The sequence below is a fragment of the Drosophila biarmipes genome, unplaced genomic scaffold (genome assembly GCF_025231255.1).
Source record: "Drosophila biarmipes strain raj3 unplaced genomic scaffold, RU_DBia_V1.1 ptg000004l, whole genome shotgun sequence".
Taxonomy (NCBI): Eukaryota; Metazoa; Arthropoda; class Insecta; order Diptera; family Drosophilidae; genus Drosophila; species Drosophila biarmipes.
The window spans coordinates 1,166,791-1,187,921 of NW_026114526.1; the positions used below are offsets into that span (position 1 = coordinate 1,166,791).

At 33.7% G+C, this 21,131-nt stretch overlaps 1 protein-coding gene across 22 annotated transcripts in view; it reads left to right on the plus strand.

Annotated features, from left to right (window-relative positions):
- LOC108021916 (zinc transporter 2) overlaps positions 1-21,131 on the plus strand; it is a 183,430-nt gene that overhangs the window by 59,564 nt on the left and 102,735 nt on the right. For 16 of the 22 annotated variants that reach the window (XM_050889611.1, XM_050889592.1, XM_050889593.1 and 13 more), the window contains one exon: positions 301-489. The exons of 2 other annotated variants lie outside the window; for them this stretch is intronic. In XM_050889611.1, coding sequence (XP_050745568.1) covers positions 301-489 — 189 coding nt within the window. Of the gene's footprint in view, positions 1-300; positions 490-600; positions 974-1,014; positions 1,227-21,131 lie in introns of those variants that run through there. 4 more of the 22 variants (XM_050889607.1, XM_050889608.1, XM_050889610.1 and 1 more) reach the window with 3 other exon arrangements.

The following is a 21,131-nucleotide window of genomic DNA, read 5'->3' on the forward strand; positions in this document are numbered from 1 at the left end:
TTTCGTTTATTCCAAGGGCGTTTCCTTTTAACAATTTTACTAAATAACCGTCTTCAGATCTTCTTTATTAAAGATTTCCCAATGTAGCATTTTAAAACAGCTATGCTGCGCCAAAACTCGTAGCTATTGATATTCAGGCATTTTTACGAACAAAAACTTAACAAAAATAGGATGAAAAACCAAACAATTAGCTTAGTACTGGATAAACGATAGTCGAGGCACTCGACTATAGCGTTTCTAGTGACTTTCCTAAAATCATATAAATAAATTAGTTACATTTAAAAATTTAATTTTAAACAGAATGATGTTAATTTTGCATGGCTCCTGGTTCGTAAGCGGCAATGGACACGGTCACAGTCACGGAAACGGACACTTTCATAGTCACGGTAAAAGCTTTATAAAGAAAGAGGATTTAAAGGCAGCTGACACCGTTCCAAGCAAAGAAAATATTGGTGCTATGGATGCGACGAATTTATTGCACCGGCCTGGGTAGGTATTTGAACATTATTATACATCCATTTTACACGAGCGTCTACTCACTGTTTTTAACACTGATAAATAATCTTCTTTCTTTTTTATTCTCATTTGAATGGGCTTAAGGTCAGAATGCAGAGAGAGAGTGATGAAAAAAGTAAGAAGCCCCCTTCCCTTACCATTGTTTATCAGAAATTTAAAGTTTACAATAATATTAACCTAATTATGTAATAAGGGAGGAGGGGGAGTCAAATAGAACAAGTTGATAAAATTTATAATTATTCAATACAACAGCGTTTTCCGCTTTGCCGTGCATAAATACATTTGGCATAGTCTGGCTCTGATGTCTTATTTGTCGATTCTTGAATCGAGCTAAAAGACAATTGCTTGTGTGGCTTAAAAACGAATAATGGATTTGAATTCTAGGTTTCACTCTGAGGCTAGATTCAACTTAATTATTTTTTTTTATGTATTTCATTTTTATATTTTTATTGAGCTGTACTTTTTTTAAATTTGTTTAAATACAATTTTTTTTTACAGTTATGAATTATCGTTACAACAAGTAAGCTTTATAAAAAATTCACAGTATGCAGAATTGACGCTCTTTTTGTACCTGAAGACCGATATCATCCAACCATGGAACTGACAATTTGCCTCCCCTGCTCTTATACCCTATTTCTTTTAGTTTCTCCAACTAAAATGAGATGTTATCGTAAATGTGACTATAATAAACTTAACGATATGATTTCTAATTATAATTGGACTTGTACAATTGTACAGACATTGAAAGTGCCACTGAACTATTCTATACAGTTTTAAATACGTTTTTTAATGAATGCGTACCTGATGGGTTTCTTTCAAACCTAAACAGGCCTCCTTGGTTTACCAATGCGCTTTAAAGACTTAAAAACCTTAAATCTAACACTTATAAAAAGTATAAAAAATCGGGTAGACCAGCAGTTTTTTCGAAATATTTGGTGGCTCGAACAGATTTTAATGTTCTCAACAGTCATTGCTATTCTATGTATCTAAGTCGATGTAAATTTAAATTAAACTTTGTTAATGCCAAACGTAAGTCATCGGCATTTCCTTCATCGGTACGTCTAAACTCAATGGAGGCATCGACGGATTCTGAAATTGCTGATTTATTTGCTGAGTTTTTCCTAACTGCTTATAGTTCGACAGCTTGGTCAAATTCTAACTACCCTAATCCTAAATAGAGCAAATTGTATTTTTTCCCCTGTAATCACCAAAAGCTCTCCCGTAAGGGATTTAGCAACAACAACGCCAACTTGTTCTCCCGGTCTAGATTGACTTCCTGAATGCGTGCTTAAGTTTTGTAAACCGATTCTTAAACTTTTTAATTTGTCTATTTCATCATCAGTTTTTCCAGATTGACTTCCTGGATGTGTGCCTAAGTTTTGTAAACCGATTCTTAAACTTTTTAATTTGTCTATTTCATCATCAGTTTTTCTTTCTATCTGGAAGGAATCTTTTATTATTCCACTGCATAAAAAGGTGCGAAGGCAGATGCCCAAAATTATAGCGGTATTTCTAAATTGTCGGCAATTTCTAAAGCATTTGAACGTATTATCACTTCTCATTTGCAACATTTATGTTCCTCGCTTATATCACCATGTCAGCATGGTTTTGTTAAGCGAAGATCGACCACTACCAACCTTCTTGAATTGTCATATATTATAATAAATGGGTTTAAGAAAAAAACGCAGACTGACATTGTATAAACAGATTTTAGTATGGCCTTTGACTCCGTTAACCACTCACTTCTTTTATTTAAATTAGATCAGCTTGGGTTTCCTGGTAATCTTTTTTCTTGGATTTCATGTTACTTGAATGGTAGGACTCAGAGGGTTATATTCAAAAATGCTGTTTCAAAATTGATCTACGTGACATCTGGAGTGCCTCAGTGTAGTCATTTGGGCCCTTTGCTATTTATTTTGTTTATTAACGATTTTCCCTCAATCATAACACATTCTCGTGTACTATGTATGCTGATGATGTTAAGCTTTGTTTATCATATAATGATATAGCGTCGGGATTTAACTTACAGTCGGATATTGATTGTTTTCATGGATGGTGTGAGTACAACCTTTTAAATTTAAATTGCCTTAAATGCAATGTTATTATACGTTTATCAGTTACTTTCTTTAAAATACGCCACTTGACCGTATATATTCAGTTAACGATTTAGGTGTTTTTCTTGACCCTGCCACATTATGTCCACTGTTAACAAAGCCGTGAGTGTTCTTGGGTTTATAAAGCGTTGGTCAAAAGAATTTTGTGACCCTTATACGACCAAATTATTACTTATCTGCCTTGTCCGTCCTATTTTGGAATATTGTTCGTCGGTTTGGAGTCCACAATATCAAGTGCACATCGACCGTATTGAGTCGGTAGAAAAAAAATTTTTCTTATTTGCCCTGGGTAGTTTGAACTGGGATCAAAACGTAAGGCTACCTTTCTACGAGAGTAGATTACATTTGCTTAATTGTATACATAGAACAATGCCTTGTACTATTTTTATACAAAATCTTGTAAGAGGTGACATTGATTCTGCAGATCTTTTAAACCGCCTAACATTCAACCTTCCTGTTAGACTAACACGAAATTATTATCCTCTTAATTTGCCACGATGTACATACATCAAATTTTTGTCTGCACGAGCCCTTTCGCGTTCTATGTAATGACTATAATAAACTACTATCATTTAATTTGCATTTCAACATCTACCCGGTTTTAAAAACTAATATTTTAACTCATTTGCTTAGTTCTTAGTTGTGCCTTTTATTTTCATTTGTGTCCCGTCTCTATTTTTTTATGTATGTATCTTCCTCGCGAACTCGCATTTTTTGCCCAAATTGATAAAAGGGCCCCGCGCGTAACAAGCACGTGCTTGGTGTCGTTGGGCCACTTGTTTGTACTGTTCGAAGTGCATCCACGTCCATATATATGATTATTATGATTGATTGATATACTAATTTGGACTTTGGTATTTAATCGCTTCTCTAGATATATTTTTGCTTATTGCAATTACATATTAAAGGTTTTAAAGAAATATATTATAACAAAAAAAAAATGAACACAAAAAAAATTCATTTTCAATTAAAACGTAATGTGTACTCGAGAAAAGGATTTTTCATTATATTTTGACGGATATGCTGAGTGCTTTCCCTATAAAATGCACATGTTTAATAAAAAGATTAAAACTTTATTTTTTACAGATCCCATGATATTTATTTATTTGTTAAATAAACATTGATGATGTATTCCCAGGTTTTTTTTTAATCAATCCATTGAAAAAGGGGTGTTTTTCAATTAATAACTACCCTTTAGTTCTGCAGTAGGCTCGCCGTGACATGTCACACGGCAAAAAGCTTTTTGTTGTTTTTTTTCTGTCGAAAACTGTATGCCTGCGCAGGGTAGAAGTGTTCCGAAAAAAAGGTCGTGCAAAAACGAGAGAGAGCTTCCTCTCTGTTATAATTTGTCTGACCGCGGCTCTCAGACAGACAACCTTCGGCCGGTTTTCTTTTGCGTCCTTCCATTATGTTCAGAAAGAAACCAGAAGAAGAGGAAGACCCGGTGCATTCTGTTCGAGGTTTGAAAAGAGAAGCAGCAGGTTTTTTAAACTGTGCCCTGCTACACATTTTAATTTATAAATAAAATTGATATTTTTTTTTAAAAATTAGGTTGGGTAAGTGCTATTTAAAATGCAAAATTTTTTTATACACATGCCATGATTGTTGGCCAGGACAAATTTAAAAAAAAAGCGAAAACTGTATTAACGAACAATAGCTATAACTTAAGTAATACAATTAAAATAAAATGAATGATGAAATAAAAAATCCGAATTTCCGAAGTGATTTTACTTTGGACGTGTCACTTAAAAAGGTTTTCATAAGCGAAAACTCGCTGAAAAAAATCAGAATTTCCGAAGTGATTTCAATTGACACGTGTCACTTGCAGGTAACAGGCCATATAAAGAATGAGTAGAAAGAACAAGTGAAATCCGAATTGACTTTGAAAAATTTTCATTTGAATTTTCACTTGTAAACAAAAAAGGAAGTTATACCCTTTGCTGTTATAAGAAATAATCAAGTCTAGTAACACCATGTAAAATTTTTAAGGATTGGGACTGACTTCAGTGATATTAAAAAAAAGGTAATTTCATTCTTATTATTAGACCATTTTTTGACATCAATATTAGTTAGATTTTTATTAAATTTAATTCAAAATTCTTAAAAAAATAAAAAATGTTATTTCCAAGATTTTCATATTATTTTACCACTAATTTTCCGATCATTCCTATGGCAGCTATATGATATAGTCGTCCGATTTTAATAAAAATTGATTTCGAAATTCAGAACTAATTAAAAAATATTATTTCCAAGCTTAGAAGATTATATGTTAAAAATCACCGAAAATATAATTTTTTTAAAATTTTTTCCCTGGTAGTTCCTCTGCACCCTCTGCAAGGATGTAAAAAAAACCGTAACTTGGAATTATTATTGCTAACCATAATACTAAATATATAATATAAATATAAACGTCATGTGAGAGTATTTCTCATATTACATTTGGGGGTTCGTCCTAACCCAAAAATTACAAGTTACGCCCAACCGAGAAGTATCACCGCTGTCTCGAAAAGTATCAAAAGAAGAAGAAGTAGAGTTTGACAAATGCCAGACAGTAACGGGGAATGAGTTTAAGCGAAAAGGAAATAAAGAAAGAACCTTCGAGGATACGAATTTTAATAAGGAAAACAGCCATATTACACAAGATCAGTGGCTGCATCAGACAATAATATGAGTGAGCCGGCGAAAAGCGTTGTGCAATAACTTTCCGAAATCATCGGAGAGCAAAGTGACGCACCCTGTTTAATCGAAAGCAGCGCGATCGACGAAAATACAAGAACGTTGAAACCCTTGGTTCAGTTGCTTGCTATTAGGATTTGAGCGGTTGAGCGATTCAACGGTTGCTCGATTACTGCGGAAAGCCTTCCAGATTTTGACGGAGAGTCTATACTGATAAAAATTGGTATGAAAACTTTGAGCTGAATGCTGTGGCCTACTATCTAAACATAAAACCGAAACCAAAATGACGAACGAAGCAAAGTTGATTTTGAATTCTACGTACGCACACGAATACTCGCAGATGCGTATGCTGCTGGAGACTGAGTTCAGCCGACTATATGTGTGCAGCGCGAAAGTGCATGAGCAGCTCCGTGATCGCAAGAAATGAAAGCAGAAATCTTTTCACGATGAAAAAGATTGCTTCAATTGGCAACATTGGTATTGTATTCCAAAGTTTTAGAACGCCTTGGCGAAAGAACCCATTTTAAGTATATCAGAGGGGCGAAAATAGAGTTACACATGGATGCTTCAAAAGATGGACTTGAAGCGGTCTTAATGCGGTGGTTCGACAGCAGAATCCATCCAGTACAATATTGGATCATCATAAGCTGAGTCCGGATTGCTCTGCATTTAAGCAAACCCTACAGAAGGCGGATGTGCTAAGAGCAGTCACACAGTGGATTGTTTGTTTACAGGATTTCGAGTTTGCAGTGGAGCATCGCCCTGGAGAACGGCTGAAGCATGTTGACTGCCTAGCGATAGAGACTATCCCGACCGAGTGATGCTTGTACGAGTATCCTCGGAGATCACAGCTCGGATCAAAGTCGCACAAGGAAAGGACGAAATGCTAAAGTCAATTATGGAAATTCTGACCAGCTGTCCCCTGGACTTGTAAGAAGAAGTGATTTTCGGTACCCACAGTGCAGGTCATTTTGCACTACAGAAAACAGTTCACGCTGTTCAATAATTGCACTGGATGCCTTAGTTAGAACAGAAGGTTCATCAGGTGTAGAACAACTGTGTGAGATGCATAAATTTCAACAAAGAACAACAAGAAAGAGGGTTCTTAAGCTGAATTGATAAAGGTGATCATCCCTTTCACACGCTTCATGTTGATCATCTTGGCCCCATGGATGCCACTGGAAAACAGTATAAGTACATATTCGCGATGGTGGATTCATTTACAAAATTTATTTTGTTTCTTACAAAACATAAACCTCCGAGGAAACGTTGAAATATTGAGAGATTTGGTCGGAAATTTTAAGCTACCCTGTATGGATGGTTTCGGAAATATGTTCCGCTTTCACGGCCAACCCGGTTGCAGAACATATAAAGGAAAACTGAATCGAGCACGTTTGGAGCACAACCGGAGTTCCCTGTGGAAATGGTCAAATTAAAACAGTGAATCGCATAATTGTATTCATTATTTCAAAGATATCGAAGGAGCCAATAGGTTTAAAGCAGTGCCGGAGGTCCAGAGAGCGGTTGATTCCCACGTACATGCGTCAACTAAAAAGTCACCCTTTGAGCTGCTGTTTGTCGTGAATAAAACTGTAATAATGAATCTATTGATCGTATTTACAGCTTTTGGAGGAGAAACTGTTTTTAAATGTTGACGAGCAAAGGCAGCAATTGAGAAAGGATGCAAAGATTAAGATTCAACGCACACAGGAATCATATATAAACAACTTTGTCCTAATGCGAACAACGTAAGTCAGTCGGAAGTCAGCCGGAAGTTGGAGACCTAGTCGCAGGAAAGAAGTTGGCGGGACAATATCCCGTACGAAGTTTCAAGTGTCAAGAGGAAAGGAAGATACGAGATACGAGATACGAGAGAAAAGCGCATTTTTCGGAGGATGACAGTCAGCCGAGCAAGATTTGTTTATTTGGTTCCAAGTCTAAGTCCTGCCCAAAATATTTATCAATACAATACTATTTTTAAAATTGCTAATGAAATATGTTTCCTAAAATCTTTCGACTTACTGTCTTGGTCAAACGCATTAATAGTTCACGTTAGGGATTGACACGTTTTTCTGGCTTAAATTAATAACATCTAAACCATGCGAGGTATTTTATATATTTTGTTATTAGTGGTAGAAGCACCATTTGATGAAATTTGGAAACATTCGCTTGTGTTTCCTATTACCTCTGTTAATATATAACGATGAAATGTTGGACTCCGAAGTCTCCGTTGCTCTTTGACTTTGCTGTGCTTCCTTGCATATTTAAGTTCAACAGACCTGAAAATTATATTTTTTGATTTAAATATGTCCTTTCAAACACCCAGCTGCAAGAACTGCGTAACATGTATAAATATATATAATTGTAAGCTGTCGGGGTATAAAATCTTTTACGGATCTAGTTTTTATTTGTATCCAATTCAATACCAGCTTATATTGTCTTCCCTTGTTAACTTCTTTATACTAGTTTTATTAATTTTAAGAATACGGTTGGCGATATGCTCACATATAAAAGCGATTACGGTACTCAGTTTGTCCCGGCCTCTTTTTTGCTTGCACCAAACTTGTTGCTACAAAACAAATTTAATTTTTGCAAAAAGTCGAAAATAACGCAGGATGAGACAAGATTTTTTAAATGAGGAAAAATCATTCTACAAGATGGTATAAGAGCCTAGTTCAACATATCTTAACATTTGTATACCCTTGCAGAGGGTTAATAATTTCAGTCAGAAGTTTTTGAGTTGTTTATATTATATATATAATAGAAAGAAGACTTTTGGGAAAGATTCAGCCCGATAGGTTCAAAACTGAGAGACTAGTTTGCGTAGAAACGGATGGACAGACGGACAGACGGACGGACAGATGGACAGACGGACAAACAAACGGACGGATGGACAGACAGACATGGCTAGATCGACTCGTCTTGTGACGCTGATGCGTTGCAAACTTCTCACTTAAATCATTATACAATCTGCAAGGTTATAAAAATATATATTGCATTTTTTAAAACAATGCTGGATCAATCCCACATTACCTTTAGACAAAGGTCTAATATTTAAATTGAATTTCTATTTTTTAAGTGGTACACGTGTTGGGGTCTGGTTATATCATTTTCTAGCTGGGTACTCTTTTTTTATTTATATTTTTCTACTATTTTTCTTCTATTCTTTAAAACTGTAGCTGTCAAACAGTGTAACGGCCCTGTAAGGATGTTTGCGTAGAAATGGACAGACGGACATGGATAGATCGACTCGTCTAATGACGCGGATCAAGAATATATATATTTTATGGGGTCGGAAACGTCTCCTTCACTGCGTTGCAAACTTCTGATTTAAATCATTATACGCTCTGCAAGGGTATAAAAATGGGTATCTACTACTTCACCGGCGGGGAATTAAAGAGTTTGAGAACCATGCTCCTTTGACTAATTGTCTATTATTCTGTTTAAATTTTGTATGAATCTTTTTCTTTCAAAGATTATGGTAAAAAATGTATAAGTGAAAGTCACAGAGACTTTCGACAAAGTATACATTTGGTCATTAACGTTTGGGTACACACATTTGTTATGATGATAGAAATAGCTCATTTGTTTTTTTTCTTACTTATTTACAGACAGAGACTTTTAAAATAAGAACATTCATTTTAAGAAAAACGTGTATGTATATTTTGATATCAATGCTCTCAATATGAGAAAAAAAATGTTAAGAAAAAAAGTAAATGGAGTTTATTTAACAACTATTTATAAATTATACACTACTGACTTGACTAGCAGTTTAGTTGTTAGGATAAACAATGTAAGTACCACCAGTACAAGTTTATTCACAATAGAAATATTTTCAACTTCTAACTTATCATTGTCTTTTTTAGAACTGAGTTAACAGTGAAAGTTACAATTCTCTCTGTGCACTTTACCAAATTTAATTAATTAACCTTTTCGTTTAATCTTATATGTTTCCGACGCCCTAAAGTATATATACTCTTGATTAGGATCACTAGCCGAGCCGATCTAGGCATGTAAATATTTAACGCAATATTTTACCTCATTAAGAAGTGTTATTTTTTATATCAGACGTTTTGATTTTAAACATCATTTATTGATTCATTTACTTTTCCAAAAGTAGATTTAAAATTTGTTGGTAACAATTTAAGTGATTCCAAGACCCTTAAGTAAGGTATGCAAATTAAGTTTCTCACTAGTGATTTAATTAAAAAAATTTATTTTTATTTATTAATCACTTAATCACTACTACAATTTTTTAATAGGTCGAACTTAGTTAATTCACTGCTCGTTTACTTTTACTCGATTTGTACTACTGCTCCATTCGGATCTCAAAAACGGACTGTCTGATCTCTAGTTCAATGATCAATAATCAAACCTCGGCTTAAGAGATTTTATCCCCAAAAATTGATAAAGAGAATGGCTCAAGAGAGTCGGAAAATAGTATGATGCAATTTGCCAATTAAATTTGAAGTCCAATCTTGGCCGGAAATTGGTGTTTACATTAGCGGAGTTTTAGGGACCGCTTTGGGGATCTTTTTGATAACGTTAACGGACTCGGGGCTCGCCTTGGGGATCTTTTGTTTACGTAAGCGGACTGGATGTTTACAGCATCCGTTTGATTTGGGCTGCGTGAAATTGATCTGGGTGGGAATGATTCGGAGGCCTGGTTGAAAGAAATAGCTGACCACGGATTTATCTCGGGTCTGTCAGAGTTATTTGGAAATTGGCTCTCGGCTCAAAGTTGTTTATAAATTGGGTAAATAATGTGTCATATAACTCCCCCCATTCTAAATTGAATCGTTCCGATTCATTGGAACTGATGGGTATATTGAATGGGTTTATTGGGTTATTTTGACAATGATATTTTCTTCTAGGGTATTTTCATTGTCGGGTATATTATTTATTTTATTATCGGAAATATTATTTTCTGGTTCAATTTCTATATGAATTTTCCATGGTTTGAATATTAAAAATTTTCTGAATTTGATTACAATCATAATAGTTAAATATATAAATGTGAATATGATTAATATTAACGTAACTGGTATTTGAGTTTGTTTAATTTGAATAAATGGATTTAGTATGTTAATATTATCGAATGTGAGTTCCGAATCATTAGATATAATATATTCGGATACTAAAAAATGAGTGTCATTAACTGTATTTTCTCCATTTACAAAAATGGCTCCATCTTGGATTACATCTACATTTTTATTTTTTTCTCGGATTTTGATACAAAGGGATTTTTCTCCATTTAGTAATCTAGTGAAACAAGAGCCCTCTGGGTTAAGTGTGCAATAATTATTAAATATTTCTGTCTTAAAATTAAACATTACATAGTACTTATTTCTACATTTTGCGACGTGATTATCAATTAATAATTTTCCACCATTATGTGAAATGGATCTTGAATTGTAAACGTCACAACGATCGGTAATAATAAGGTATTTTATGTAAATTATAATAATATCTTGATGCAAAGCGATTTTAAATTCAGATATATATTTATTCGTCGGTTGTATCGGGTTTTATTGGCCGCGCTAAATTCCTTTTTTCACTTTAAAACTATTTTGTTTTTATTTTAAAGCTTTTTTTTTTAGAATTTTTTAATCGCACGGCCCCACGTTGGGCGCCAATTAAGTTTCTCACTAGTGATTTAATTAAAAAAATTTATTTTTATTTATTAATCACTTAATCACTACTACAATTTTTTAATAGGTCGAACTTAGTTAATTCACTGCTCGTTTACTTTTACTCGATTTGTACTACTGCTCGATTCGGATCTCAAAAACGGACTGCCTGATCTCTAGTTCAATGATCAATAATCAAACCTCGGCTTAAGAGAATTTATCCCCAAAAATTGATAAAGAGAATGGCTCAAGAGAGTCGGAAAATAGGATGATGCAATTTGCCAATTAAATTTGAAGTCCAATCTTGACCGGAAATTGGTGTTTACATTAGCGGAGTTTTAGGGACAGCTTTGGGGATCTTTTTGTTTACGTTAACGGACCTGGGGCTCGCTTTGGGGATCTTTTGTTTACGTTAGCAGACTGGATGTTTACAGCATCCGTTTGATTTGGACTGCGTGAAATTGATCTGGGTGGGAATGATTCGGAGGCCTGGTTGAAAGAAATAGCTGACCACGGGTTTATCTCGGGTCTGTCAGAGTTATTTGGAAATTGGCTCTCGGCACAAAGTTGTTTATGAATTGGGTAAGAGCCCCCAAATAATGTGTCATATAACTCCCCCCATTCTAAATAGAATCGTCCCGATTCATTGGAACTGATGGGTTTATTGAATGTAATTGTTGGGTTAATTCGACAATGATATTTTCTTCTAGGGTATTTTCATTGTCGGGTATATTATTTATTTCATTATCAGAAATATTATTTTCTGATTAAATTCCTTTATGAATTTGCATTGGTTTGAATATTAAAAATATGATTATTATTAACGTAACTGGTATTTGAGTTTGTTTAATTTGAGTTAATGGATTTAGTATGTTGATATTATCGAATGTGAGTTCCGAATCATTAGATATAATATATTCGGATACTAAAAAATCTGTATATTTTCGAGCTGTGATGTATTCCAATATCTTATTGTCTACATTGGTGTAGGAAATATTATTAATTTTAGTGGTGCCATTAAAAGTTATTAAATATGACCCATTTAAATGAGTGTCATTAACTGTATTTTCTCCATTTACAAAAATTGCTCCATCTTGGATTACATCTACATTTTTATTTTTTCTCGGATTTTGATACAAAAGGATTTTTCTCCATTTAGTAATCTAGTGAAAAAAAGCCTTCTGGGATAAGTGTGCAATAATTATTAAATATTTCTGTCTTAAAATTAGACATTACATAGTACTTACTTCTACATTTTGCGACGTGATTATCAATTAATAATTTTCCATCATTATGTGAAATGGATCTTGAATTGTAAACGTCACAACGATCGGTAATAATAAGGTATTTTATGTAAATTATAATAAGATCTTGATGCAAAGCGATTTTAAATTCAGATATATCTAAAAGGTCTGTTATAACTAAAGGTCTATCTTCGTGCTTATAAATTTCTAGTATATCATCATTGTTTAGAATTTTAGTATTAAATACATCAATTTTGGCAAGTGTAATTGTGTCCATTAAATTCATAAGATCGTAGTAAGCAAACGCAGACGATATTTTCTAAGTGGAATTTCTTGATTTTTAAAGGCTGTTTTGAATTGTTCAGACAAAGATTTTATCTCTTTAAATATTTTAGAATTAATAACGAATTGATCGTTATTATTTTGTATTAAATCATCGATTTTATTTTGGACTGTTATGAAATCATCATGATCTGGTGTTCCCGATATCCATTTCCAAATGGCGCCTATTTCATTAATGCCTCTTCTTGATCTACTGGGTATAACTTGAGAGATAAGTATTTTGATAATTTCTAAATCGTGGGATATTTCCCAAAGAAAATTCTTGTTGTCGTGACCCTTTAAAAATTCTGTTTCAAGATTAATTATTTCTCTATAAAAACTTATATTAGTTATATGAAAATCTGCGTGTGATTCATAAATAAGAACATCTTTGGTATCCTTGTAAAGAAGGAAATCATGGTTGGTGTAATCCATAATTTCGGATTTGGTTGTAGCTACCAGCAATAATAATTACATTATTGAAATCATTATCTGTAATTTGAAACAAGTTATTTAATATTATCTTTATGAATCGTACGGATTCTGTTATTTATAATAACTTTATTTGGAAGATTTTCTTTAACTACTTGTTTTTTATATCTAGAATTAAGCTTGTTCCTTTCCCCGTGTTTCTTTTCGTAAATGAATTAAATTAAGCTCATCTTTAATGCAGCGAGCCATTTCTGTTAAGGTAGAGTGTGCCCTTTCTATTTGTCCGTTAGACGTACTATGTCGAGGATCTGCAAAGAATAAAGATATCCCATTTCTTTGTGCAAAAGATTTAAATTGGGATGAAGAAAAACTTGGTTCGTTATCTATCATCAAAGATTTGGCTAATGGAAATTGTTGTAAAATTTCTGAAACTTTATTTTCTATATTCAGTTTATTAGGGATTTCTTTTACCACTAAGTATTTCGAATACGAATCTATACAAGTAATGAATATAAGATTTTGGGCGTAGAATATGTCAAGATGCAAATTCTCACCTTCTCTTTCTGGGATTGGTGCTTGACCGATAGGAATCTGTACTGGGTGCCTGTTGTATTTGTTTTGATTGCAGATAGTGCAATTCTTTATAAACTCCCTAAGCTTTTTGTATAAATTTGGCCAATAATAGAGTCTAGTTATTTGTTTATAATTTTCATCAAGCCCTCTATGAGCCCTACAATGAGTTTCTGTGATAATAAGAGATCTATCTTCAGCGTTCTCGACATCCTGGACAAATGTCCTTGTGTATAAAAATTTATTTATAAAATTGTCCTTAAGTGGTTTTTGAATTCTGTAAAAATCTTCTAGAGTACAGTGAACTCCTAATGTTATATTGGGTGGAATATATTCCCTTAAGATTGATACTAAATTTTCTGGAGTGTCATACTCTATTATATGTCTAATATTTCCGAATACATTAATCGACTCATGTATTGTATACCTCCCCGTTGCTATTAGCAATTGTTGCTTAAACTGGTTTAAGGGTTTTCGGGTTTCTTGTATTACATTACTACTACTCTCTGCAGAATGCTGAGTATTTTGATCTGAGACCGATTCATTACTTTCCGTTAAATTATTTATTTGAATCCTAGATAAAACGTCCGTAACAACATTTGTTGCTCCTGGCTTGTAAATAATTTTGGGTGAATAGCTTTCAATAAAGGAATACCACCTTTTCATCTCAATATTTGGATTTTTTTGAGAAATGGAAAATGAAAGAGGTTAATGATCGGTATAGATATCGATGTTGTTAACCCCATATAAGTAATTTCGAAGATTTTTAAAAGCCCATATAATGGCTAAAAGTTCCTTTTTATTGGTTGCGTATAATTGTTCGGTTTTTGTCAGAGTTTTTGAAATAAATGTAATTGGTTTTCCTTTGTATATCCCAAACTAGATTCGCTTTGATTACCCATTTCAGATTCGGATCTGATTTGAGCTTTTTCATCAAAGTATTTTTTTAATATAAATTCTTTTAATGGAAGAATGGTGTTTTCTTCTGTTAAAGAATGTTGGTTTAATATGCTTCCGTTATCATAATTTAATTTTTCTTCTATTCCATTATATTTAATTACTCCCTTAGCTGTATCAATTACCGCTCCTATTACTACTCTCTGCAGAATGCTGAGTATTTTGATCTGAGACCGATTCATTACTTTCCGTTAAATTATTTATTTGAATCCTAAAGCGTCCGTAACAACATTTGTTGCTCCTGGCTTGTAAATAATTTTGGGTGAATAGCTTTCAATAAAGGAATACCACCTTTTCATCTCAATATTTGGATTTTTTTGAGAAATGGAAAATGAAAGAAGTTGATGATAGATCTCGATGTTGTTAACCCCATATAAGTAATTTCGAAGATTTTTAAAAGCCCATACAATGGCTAAAAGTTCCTTTTTATTGGTTGCGTATAATTGTTCGGTTTTTGTCAGAGTTTTTGAAATAAATGTAATTGGTTTTCCTTCCTGAGAAAGAACAGAACCAATTGCTAAGTCAGATGCGTCCGTTGTTAGAGTAAATTTATTTATCATAGCCTGGTTGTACTAGTTCTACTTGTGCAATTAAATTTCCTTTAAGATCGTTAATAGCTCTTACAGCTGAATCATCAAACTGTATTAAAGTTTTACATGATGCCTTTTTTGATACTTTGCCGTTTTGGCCTTCTAAATATTTTGTTAAAGGTTTAGCTATCTTTGCGTAATTTTCCACAAATTTTCTGTAATATCCTGTAAGGCCTAGGAAGCTTCTAAGCTTTCGAATATTTTTAGGTATCGGATATTTTACGATAGTAGACATTTTTTCGGGATCGGTTTTTATCACATTGTAGGAAACAACGTAATCGAGAAAATTGGTTTCTAATTTAAAGAACTTTGATTTTTCAATTGAAATTTTCATGTTTGCGTTCAGCAAAATTTTAATAATGAGAATTAAATCTTTGTAATGTTGTTCAATTGTTTTTGAAAATATAATTATGTCATCCATATAAACGTGACATGTTTTACACACTTGTTCTCTTAAAATATCATCCATCGCTCGTTGAAATATTCTTGGAGCGTTGGTCAAACCGAAAGGCATTCTTAGGAATTCGTATTTCCCGTTGTTTATTGAAAATGAGGTTTTCTGAATGTCTGGTTTATTCATGAGAATCTGATGAAATCCAGATTCCAAGTCAATTGTTGAAAAGTATTTAGCTTTCCCAAGATTTGACAAAATCACTGAAGGGTCCTGCATTGGATATCTATCTGGTATTGTATTTTCATTAAGTTTTTTATAATCAATTAGGAGTCTGAGTTTTGGAGTTCCGTCTTTATTGAAACCCTTCTTTGGTACTACTAGTACTGGTGAATTATAAGGACTTCTACTCGGCCTTATAATTTCTTCATTTAACATTCGATTTATTTCAGAATTCACAAAATCTGAAGCTGATTGAGCATAAGGGTATTGTTTGCTGTAAATGGCCCTATCATTTACGGTGTTTATTTCACCGCGGATATCTGTCCTAAATGGGATCTGCATATTTATTTCTGAATGCTCTTCATTAATAATATTTAATATTTCTTTCTCCAGATCTTTTCTTTGATCTGCAGATGATATTGTTATGTTGTTTATTTTTTGATTGTCGGATAGTTCAACGACGGCGCGTTCAGGATTTTTAATTCCCAAACTTTTATTTTTGTCGGATATTTCAACGACGGCGCGTTCAGGATTTTTGATTCCCAAACATTTATTTTTGTCGGATATTTCAACGACGGCGTGTTCGGAATTTTTGAATTCCAAACTTTTGTTTTTGTCGGATTTTTCAACAACGGCGTGTTCAGGATTTGTATATCCCAAACAAGATTCGCTTTGATTACCCATTTCAGATTCGGATCTGATTTGAGCTTTTTCATCAAAGTATTTTTTTAATATAAATTCTTTTAATGGAAGAATGGTGTTTTCTTCTGTTAAAGAATGTTGGTTTAATATGCTTCCGTTATCATAATTTAATTTTTCTTCTATTCCATTATATTTAATTACTCCCTTAGCTGTATCAATTACCGCTCCTATTTTTTTTAATAGCTTATAGCCGACCAGTAAATCTGAGTCTAGCCCATCTATTTCATGAAAAGTATATCGCGTGTCAAAAATAGTTATCATATGATAATATTTAATTATTGAATATGCATTTACTGTAGATACTCTTTTGTAAATTGGCAGCTCGTTCTTATTTTTATAAATTCCTGTTCTTATATAACAAGAGGTTGCCCCAGTGTCAATTAATATTTTTAATTTTTTATTTATTTTTGGATCTTTTCTAATTAAGTGGGGTAAGCCTACTCCTGACTTTTGTCTAAAAAATGGTTCTCCTCAATGTTATTTAATCTCATCGTCTTGTTAGCCGGTTGGTTAACAGTTCCAGTTGGTACCCTTTTATTTTGGGCTTGGCCTTGCTGAGTGTTCTGGGTCTCAAATTTTTTTGTTTGATCCCACTTGTTCTGACTATAATTATTATTTTGATATTTATTGTAGCTTTGATTATAGCCGTTGTAACCCTTATTCTGAACCTGGATAGACTCGTCTACCTTAATTGGTTCCGGATTATTTTGTGGCTGCCTATAAGTGTTCCACCGTTTTTGTTGGCTATTATTAAATCTACCCTGGTTCCAAGAATTATTTTTATTCTGATTATAATAACCGTAAGTATTTTTGTTCTGGTAGTTGTCATGATTAAACCTTAAATTATTATTGTTTCGCTGGTTACTATAATTATTGTTTTGCTGTCTAGTCTTGTGGTTGAAATGTGTTTGTCCATTTCCACTAGAGTTTGGCTCGCTATGTTTTCTCTGAGTAGCAGAGAAGCTATTTGCGAAATGAGCCCTCATGTTGTTGCTTTCCAGTTCCTGAACTATGACCATTGCATTTGGTAGGTCAGGTGGATTCATTGAGAAAATAGTATCTGAAATTTGGCCGTTGAGGCCGGTAATGAAAACTCTAAGAGCTGTCTTCCTATGTTTCTCATTCATTTCCGCTGTTATAGGTTTGTTTCTACCGTAGGTCATAATAGTTTTATTAATTAGCAGAGTTAATTTTCTATTAACTGTACCATAATAATCCATTATGGATAATTTTCCCTGACTCAATACACTTAATTCCTGTTCAATAATGTGAATTGGTCGTTTGTCGCTAAAGACGAAGTCAAGTCTCGCCATTATGGCATCGAAATTTAATACAGTACCGTTATGGGTTAAGGCGTCGTTTGCCATTCCTGTTATTTTGTTTCGTAATATAGATAAGGCAGAATAAAATCTTTCACTCCCTCTGACATATTGCCCCATGGCTATTTCTGCCGATTCTCTCCAGCTTACATATTTATCCTCTTCACCTTTATATTCCCTAACAGATTTGATAATCTCATAAGATGTGTCGCATTTTATATTCGGATCTACAATCTCTGTCTGATAATCCTCAACAGCTTTAATTTTGTGAGAAAGCTGCGATCTTAAGTTAACGATCTCCTCCTTTAATGGATTTAATTCAAGATTTACAATTTGCTTAATTAAATCTCCTACATTTAACATTGTGTTGTTTGTTATTGCCTGAAGGCTTGTATTTTCTTGGGGCGGATTCATGTGGAGTCTTTTATTTGCTCCAGTCTGGCTTGTTGAAGGTTCTGGCATTTTGAGAACTCTTTCAAAATTTGAAATTAACTCTTCCACTTTGTATATTTATATTTCCTTTCTTACAAATTTTTTATAGAATAATAATAATAAAAAATTGTATGATAAAAATAGTATCGCTCACGAATCGTCCTTATTTTTTTCTCTTCTCGTTGCTGTTTTTCCTGTTGGGGTCGTCCTTATACTGAATGATGATCCTGATTGGGGTCGTCCTTCTTTTTTTCTGTTTTTAAATTGTCTCGGGGTCTTCCTTCTTTAATTAGGTCTTCCTTCTTTCCAATTTTTGGCGAGGGATTGCCCTTCAGCCTGTTTTCTTAGAATGTCTTTGTTGTTGATTTTGAAGATTTTTTTTTTAATTGTTTTTCACAATGTTTATTTTTTATTTTATTTTTTTTTGAAAATTTTTTGTCGTTTTTGATTTTTATATTGTCCGAGCAGTGAATTTATGTTACGATGACTATTTTGTAGTTTGAGATTTTAAGGGGATTATTTCATTAATTAATTTCCACCTTAGTTAAACTTTTTATTTATTCGTCGGTTGTATCGGGTTTTATTGGCCGCGCTAAATTCCTTTTTTCACTTTAAAACTATTTTGTTTTTATTTTAAAGCTTTTTTTTTAGAATTTTTTAATCGCACGGCCCCACGTTGGGCGCCAATTAAGTTTCTCACTAGTGATTTAATTAAAAAAATTTATTTTTATTTATTAATCACTTAATCACTACTACAATTTTTTAATAGGTCGAACTTAGTTAATTCACTGCTCGTTTACTTTTACTTGATTTGTACTACTGCTCGATTCGGATCTCAAAAACGGACTGCCTGATCTCTAGTTCAATGATCAATAATCAAACCTCGGCTTAAGAGAATTTATCCCCAAAAATTGATAAAGAGAATGGCTCAAGAGAGTCGGAAAATAGGATGATGCAATTTGCCAATTAAATTTGAAGTCCAATCTTAACCGGAAATTGGTGTTTACATTAGCGGAGTTTTAGGGACAGCTTTGGGGATGTTTTTGTTTACGTTAACGGACCTGGGGCTCGCTTTGGAGATCTTTTGTTTACGTTAGCGGACTGGATGTTTACAGCATCCGTTTGATTTGGGCTGCTTGAAATCTGGGTGGGAATGATTCGGAGGCCTGGTTGAAAGAAATAGCTGACCACGGGTTTATCTCGGGTCTGTCAGAGTTATTTGGAAATTGGCTCTCGGCTCAAAGTTGTTTATGAATCGGGTAAGAGCCCCTAAATAATGTGTCATATAACTTGCATACTAGAGGTGCAGAAACATCGATGTTTGAAGACATAGATGTTTTTCGATGTTTTTAAAAAAACATCGAATGAAAATAAGTTGCACTTTATATATTTACTATCCAAAAATTTAAGGAATCACGTGTTTCGGCCTCATTTGTTCTTTCTAAATGCTGTCTGAGCAATATGATTGCTTCAGAACGAGTCGAAGTGGTTCTTGCGTTTAGTTTTAATTGAAGCATTGTGAAATAGCTTGAAGAATCAGTTGGATTGGGTGGTGTAGGCGGTATCGACGCTGGTCGAAAGAAGATCGTCTTCTAAGACGCGACATGCTTGTTCAGCGTTACTTGTTTTTTGAAATACTTGCTTTTTAAATCTTGCGTCTATCAGTGTGTAAATCCTTGGAACGGTGCGTGTCTCATAGTGCCCACAGCGATCTTTGAAGCGATCACTCAAAGTGTCGAACGCTAGAATCGATTCTGGGGTTTTAAAGCTATTTTTGTAAGACAAAACTTGTACTTGCATTTCGCACACCACAGGAATAACGAAAGACATTGTAGGGTACTTTCCGCCGGATATTAATTTCGTCGCATTTTCAAGCGGACGAAGTAACACACAAAGTTCTTCTAATGTATTGAGAAAGGAGAAAGAAAGGAGCAGGAGCCTTTGCAGTCCCTAGTAATGCTATTGAGAGTGCCTCGTTGGTCTATTAAATTCGTTCGTTCATTTGGAAGGCACTGTTCCATCTTGTTGGTACCTCCTGAATTAATTCAAGGGGGTCTATCACCATCTGAGCGTCCTTAAATTTTGCCATTGCAGTCGATCTGCGCTTAATAAATGCGACAACAGCCTTGCACTTGGTTAAAATAGGTCGAACATACGGGACACCTTCGAGCTCATTTTCAAGATCCTTTCTTAATTCATTGTACAGCTTAGGTAAAATTGTGTCCCTAAAATAGGTTCTGCTCGACATTTTGTATTTAGGGTCCATGTTGTGAATTAAATCACGGAATCCACCGTCGTCAACTATGCTAAATGGTTGAACTTCCTGTGCTATCATTAGCATTACATACTTATCCATTATAATTATAATAATTCTCAAAATGTAACAAATTTAATGTAAATTAATTTCCCAATAATTTCCCTATTGTTCCTATGACAGCTGTATGATATAGTCGTCCGATTTCGATAAAATTTAATTCGGAATTTGAACTAATTAAAAACTGTTATTTCCAAGCTGAGAAGGTTATATGTCAAATAGCACCAAAGCTATAATTTGTTATATAATATTTTCCCACCAATTTTCCGATCGTTCCTATGACAGCTATATGATATAGTCTTTCGTTTTAATAAAATTTAATTCGAAATTCAGAACTAATTAAAAAATGTTAATTTCAAGCTAAGAAGGTTATCTGTTAAAAAACATCGAGGATATAATTTTTTTTAATTTTTTCCCCGATAGTTCCTATGGAAGCTATATAGGTATAGGAAGATATAGTGGCCTGATCCGGCTGGTTCTGACTTACAAGCTACCTGCAATAGAAAGAAACTTTGGGAAAGTTTCAGCCCGATAGCTTTAAAACTGAGAGACTAGTTTTCGTGGAAACGGACAGACAGACAGACGGACATAGCTAGATCGACTCGTCTAGTGACGCTGATCAAGACTATATATACTTTAAGGGGTCCTTCACTGCGTTGCAAACTTCTGACTGAAATCATTATACCCTCGTGTATACGTGT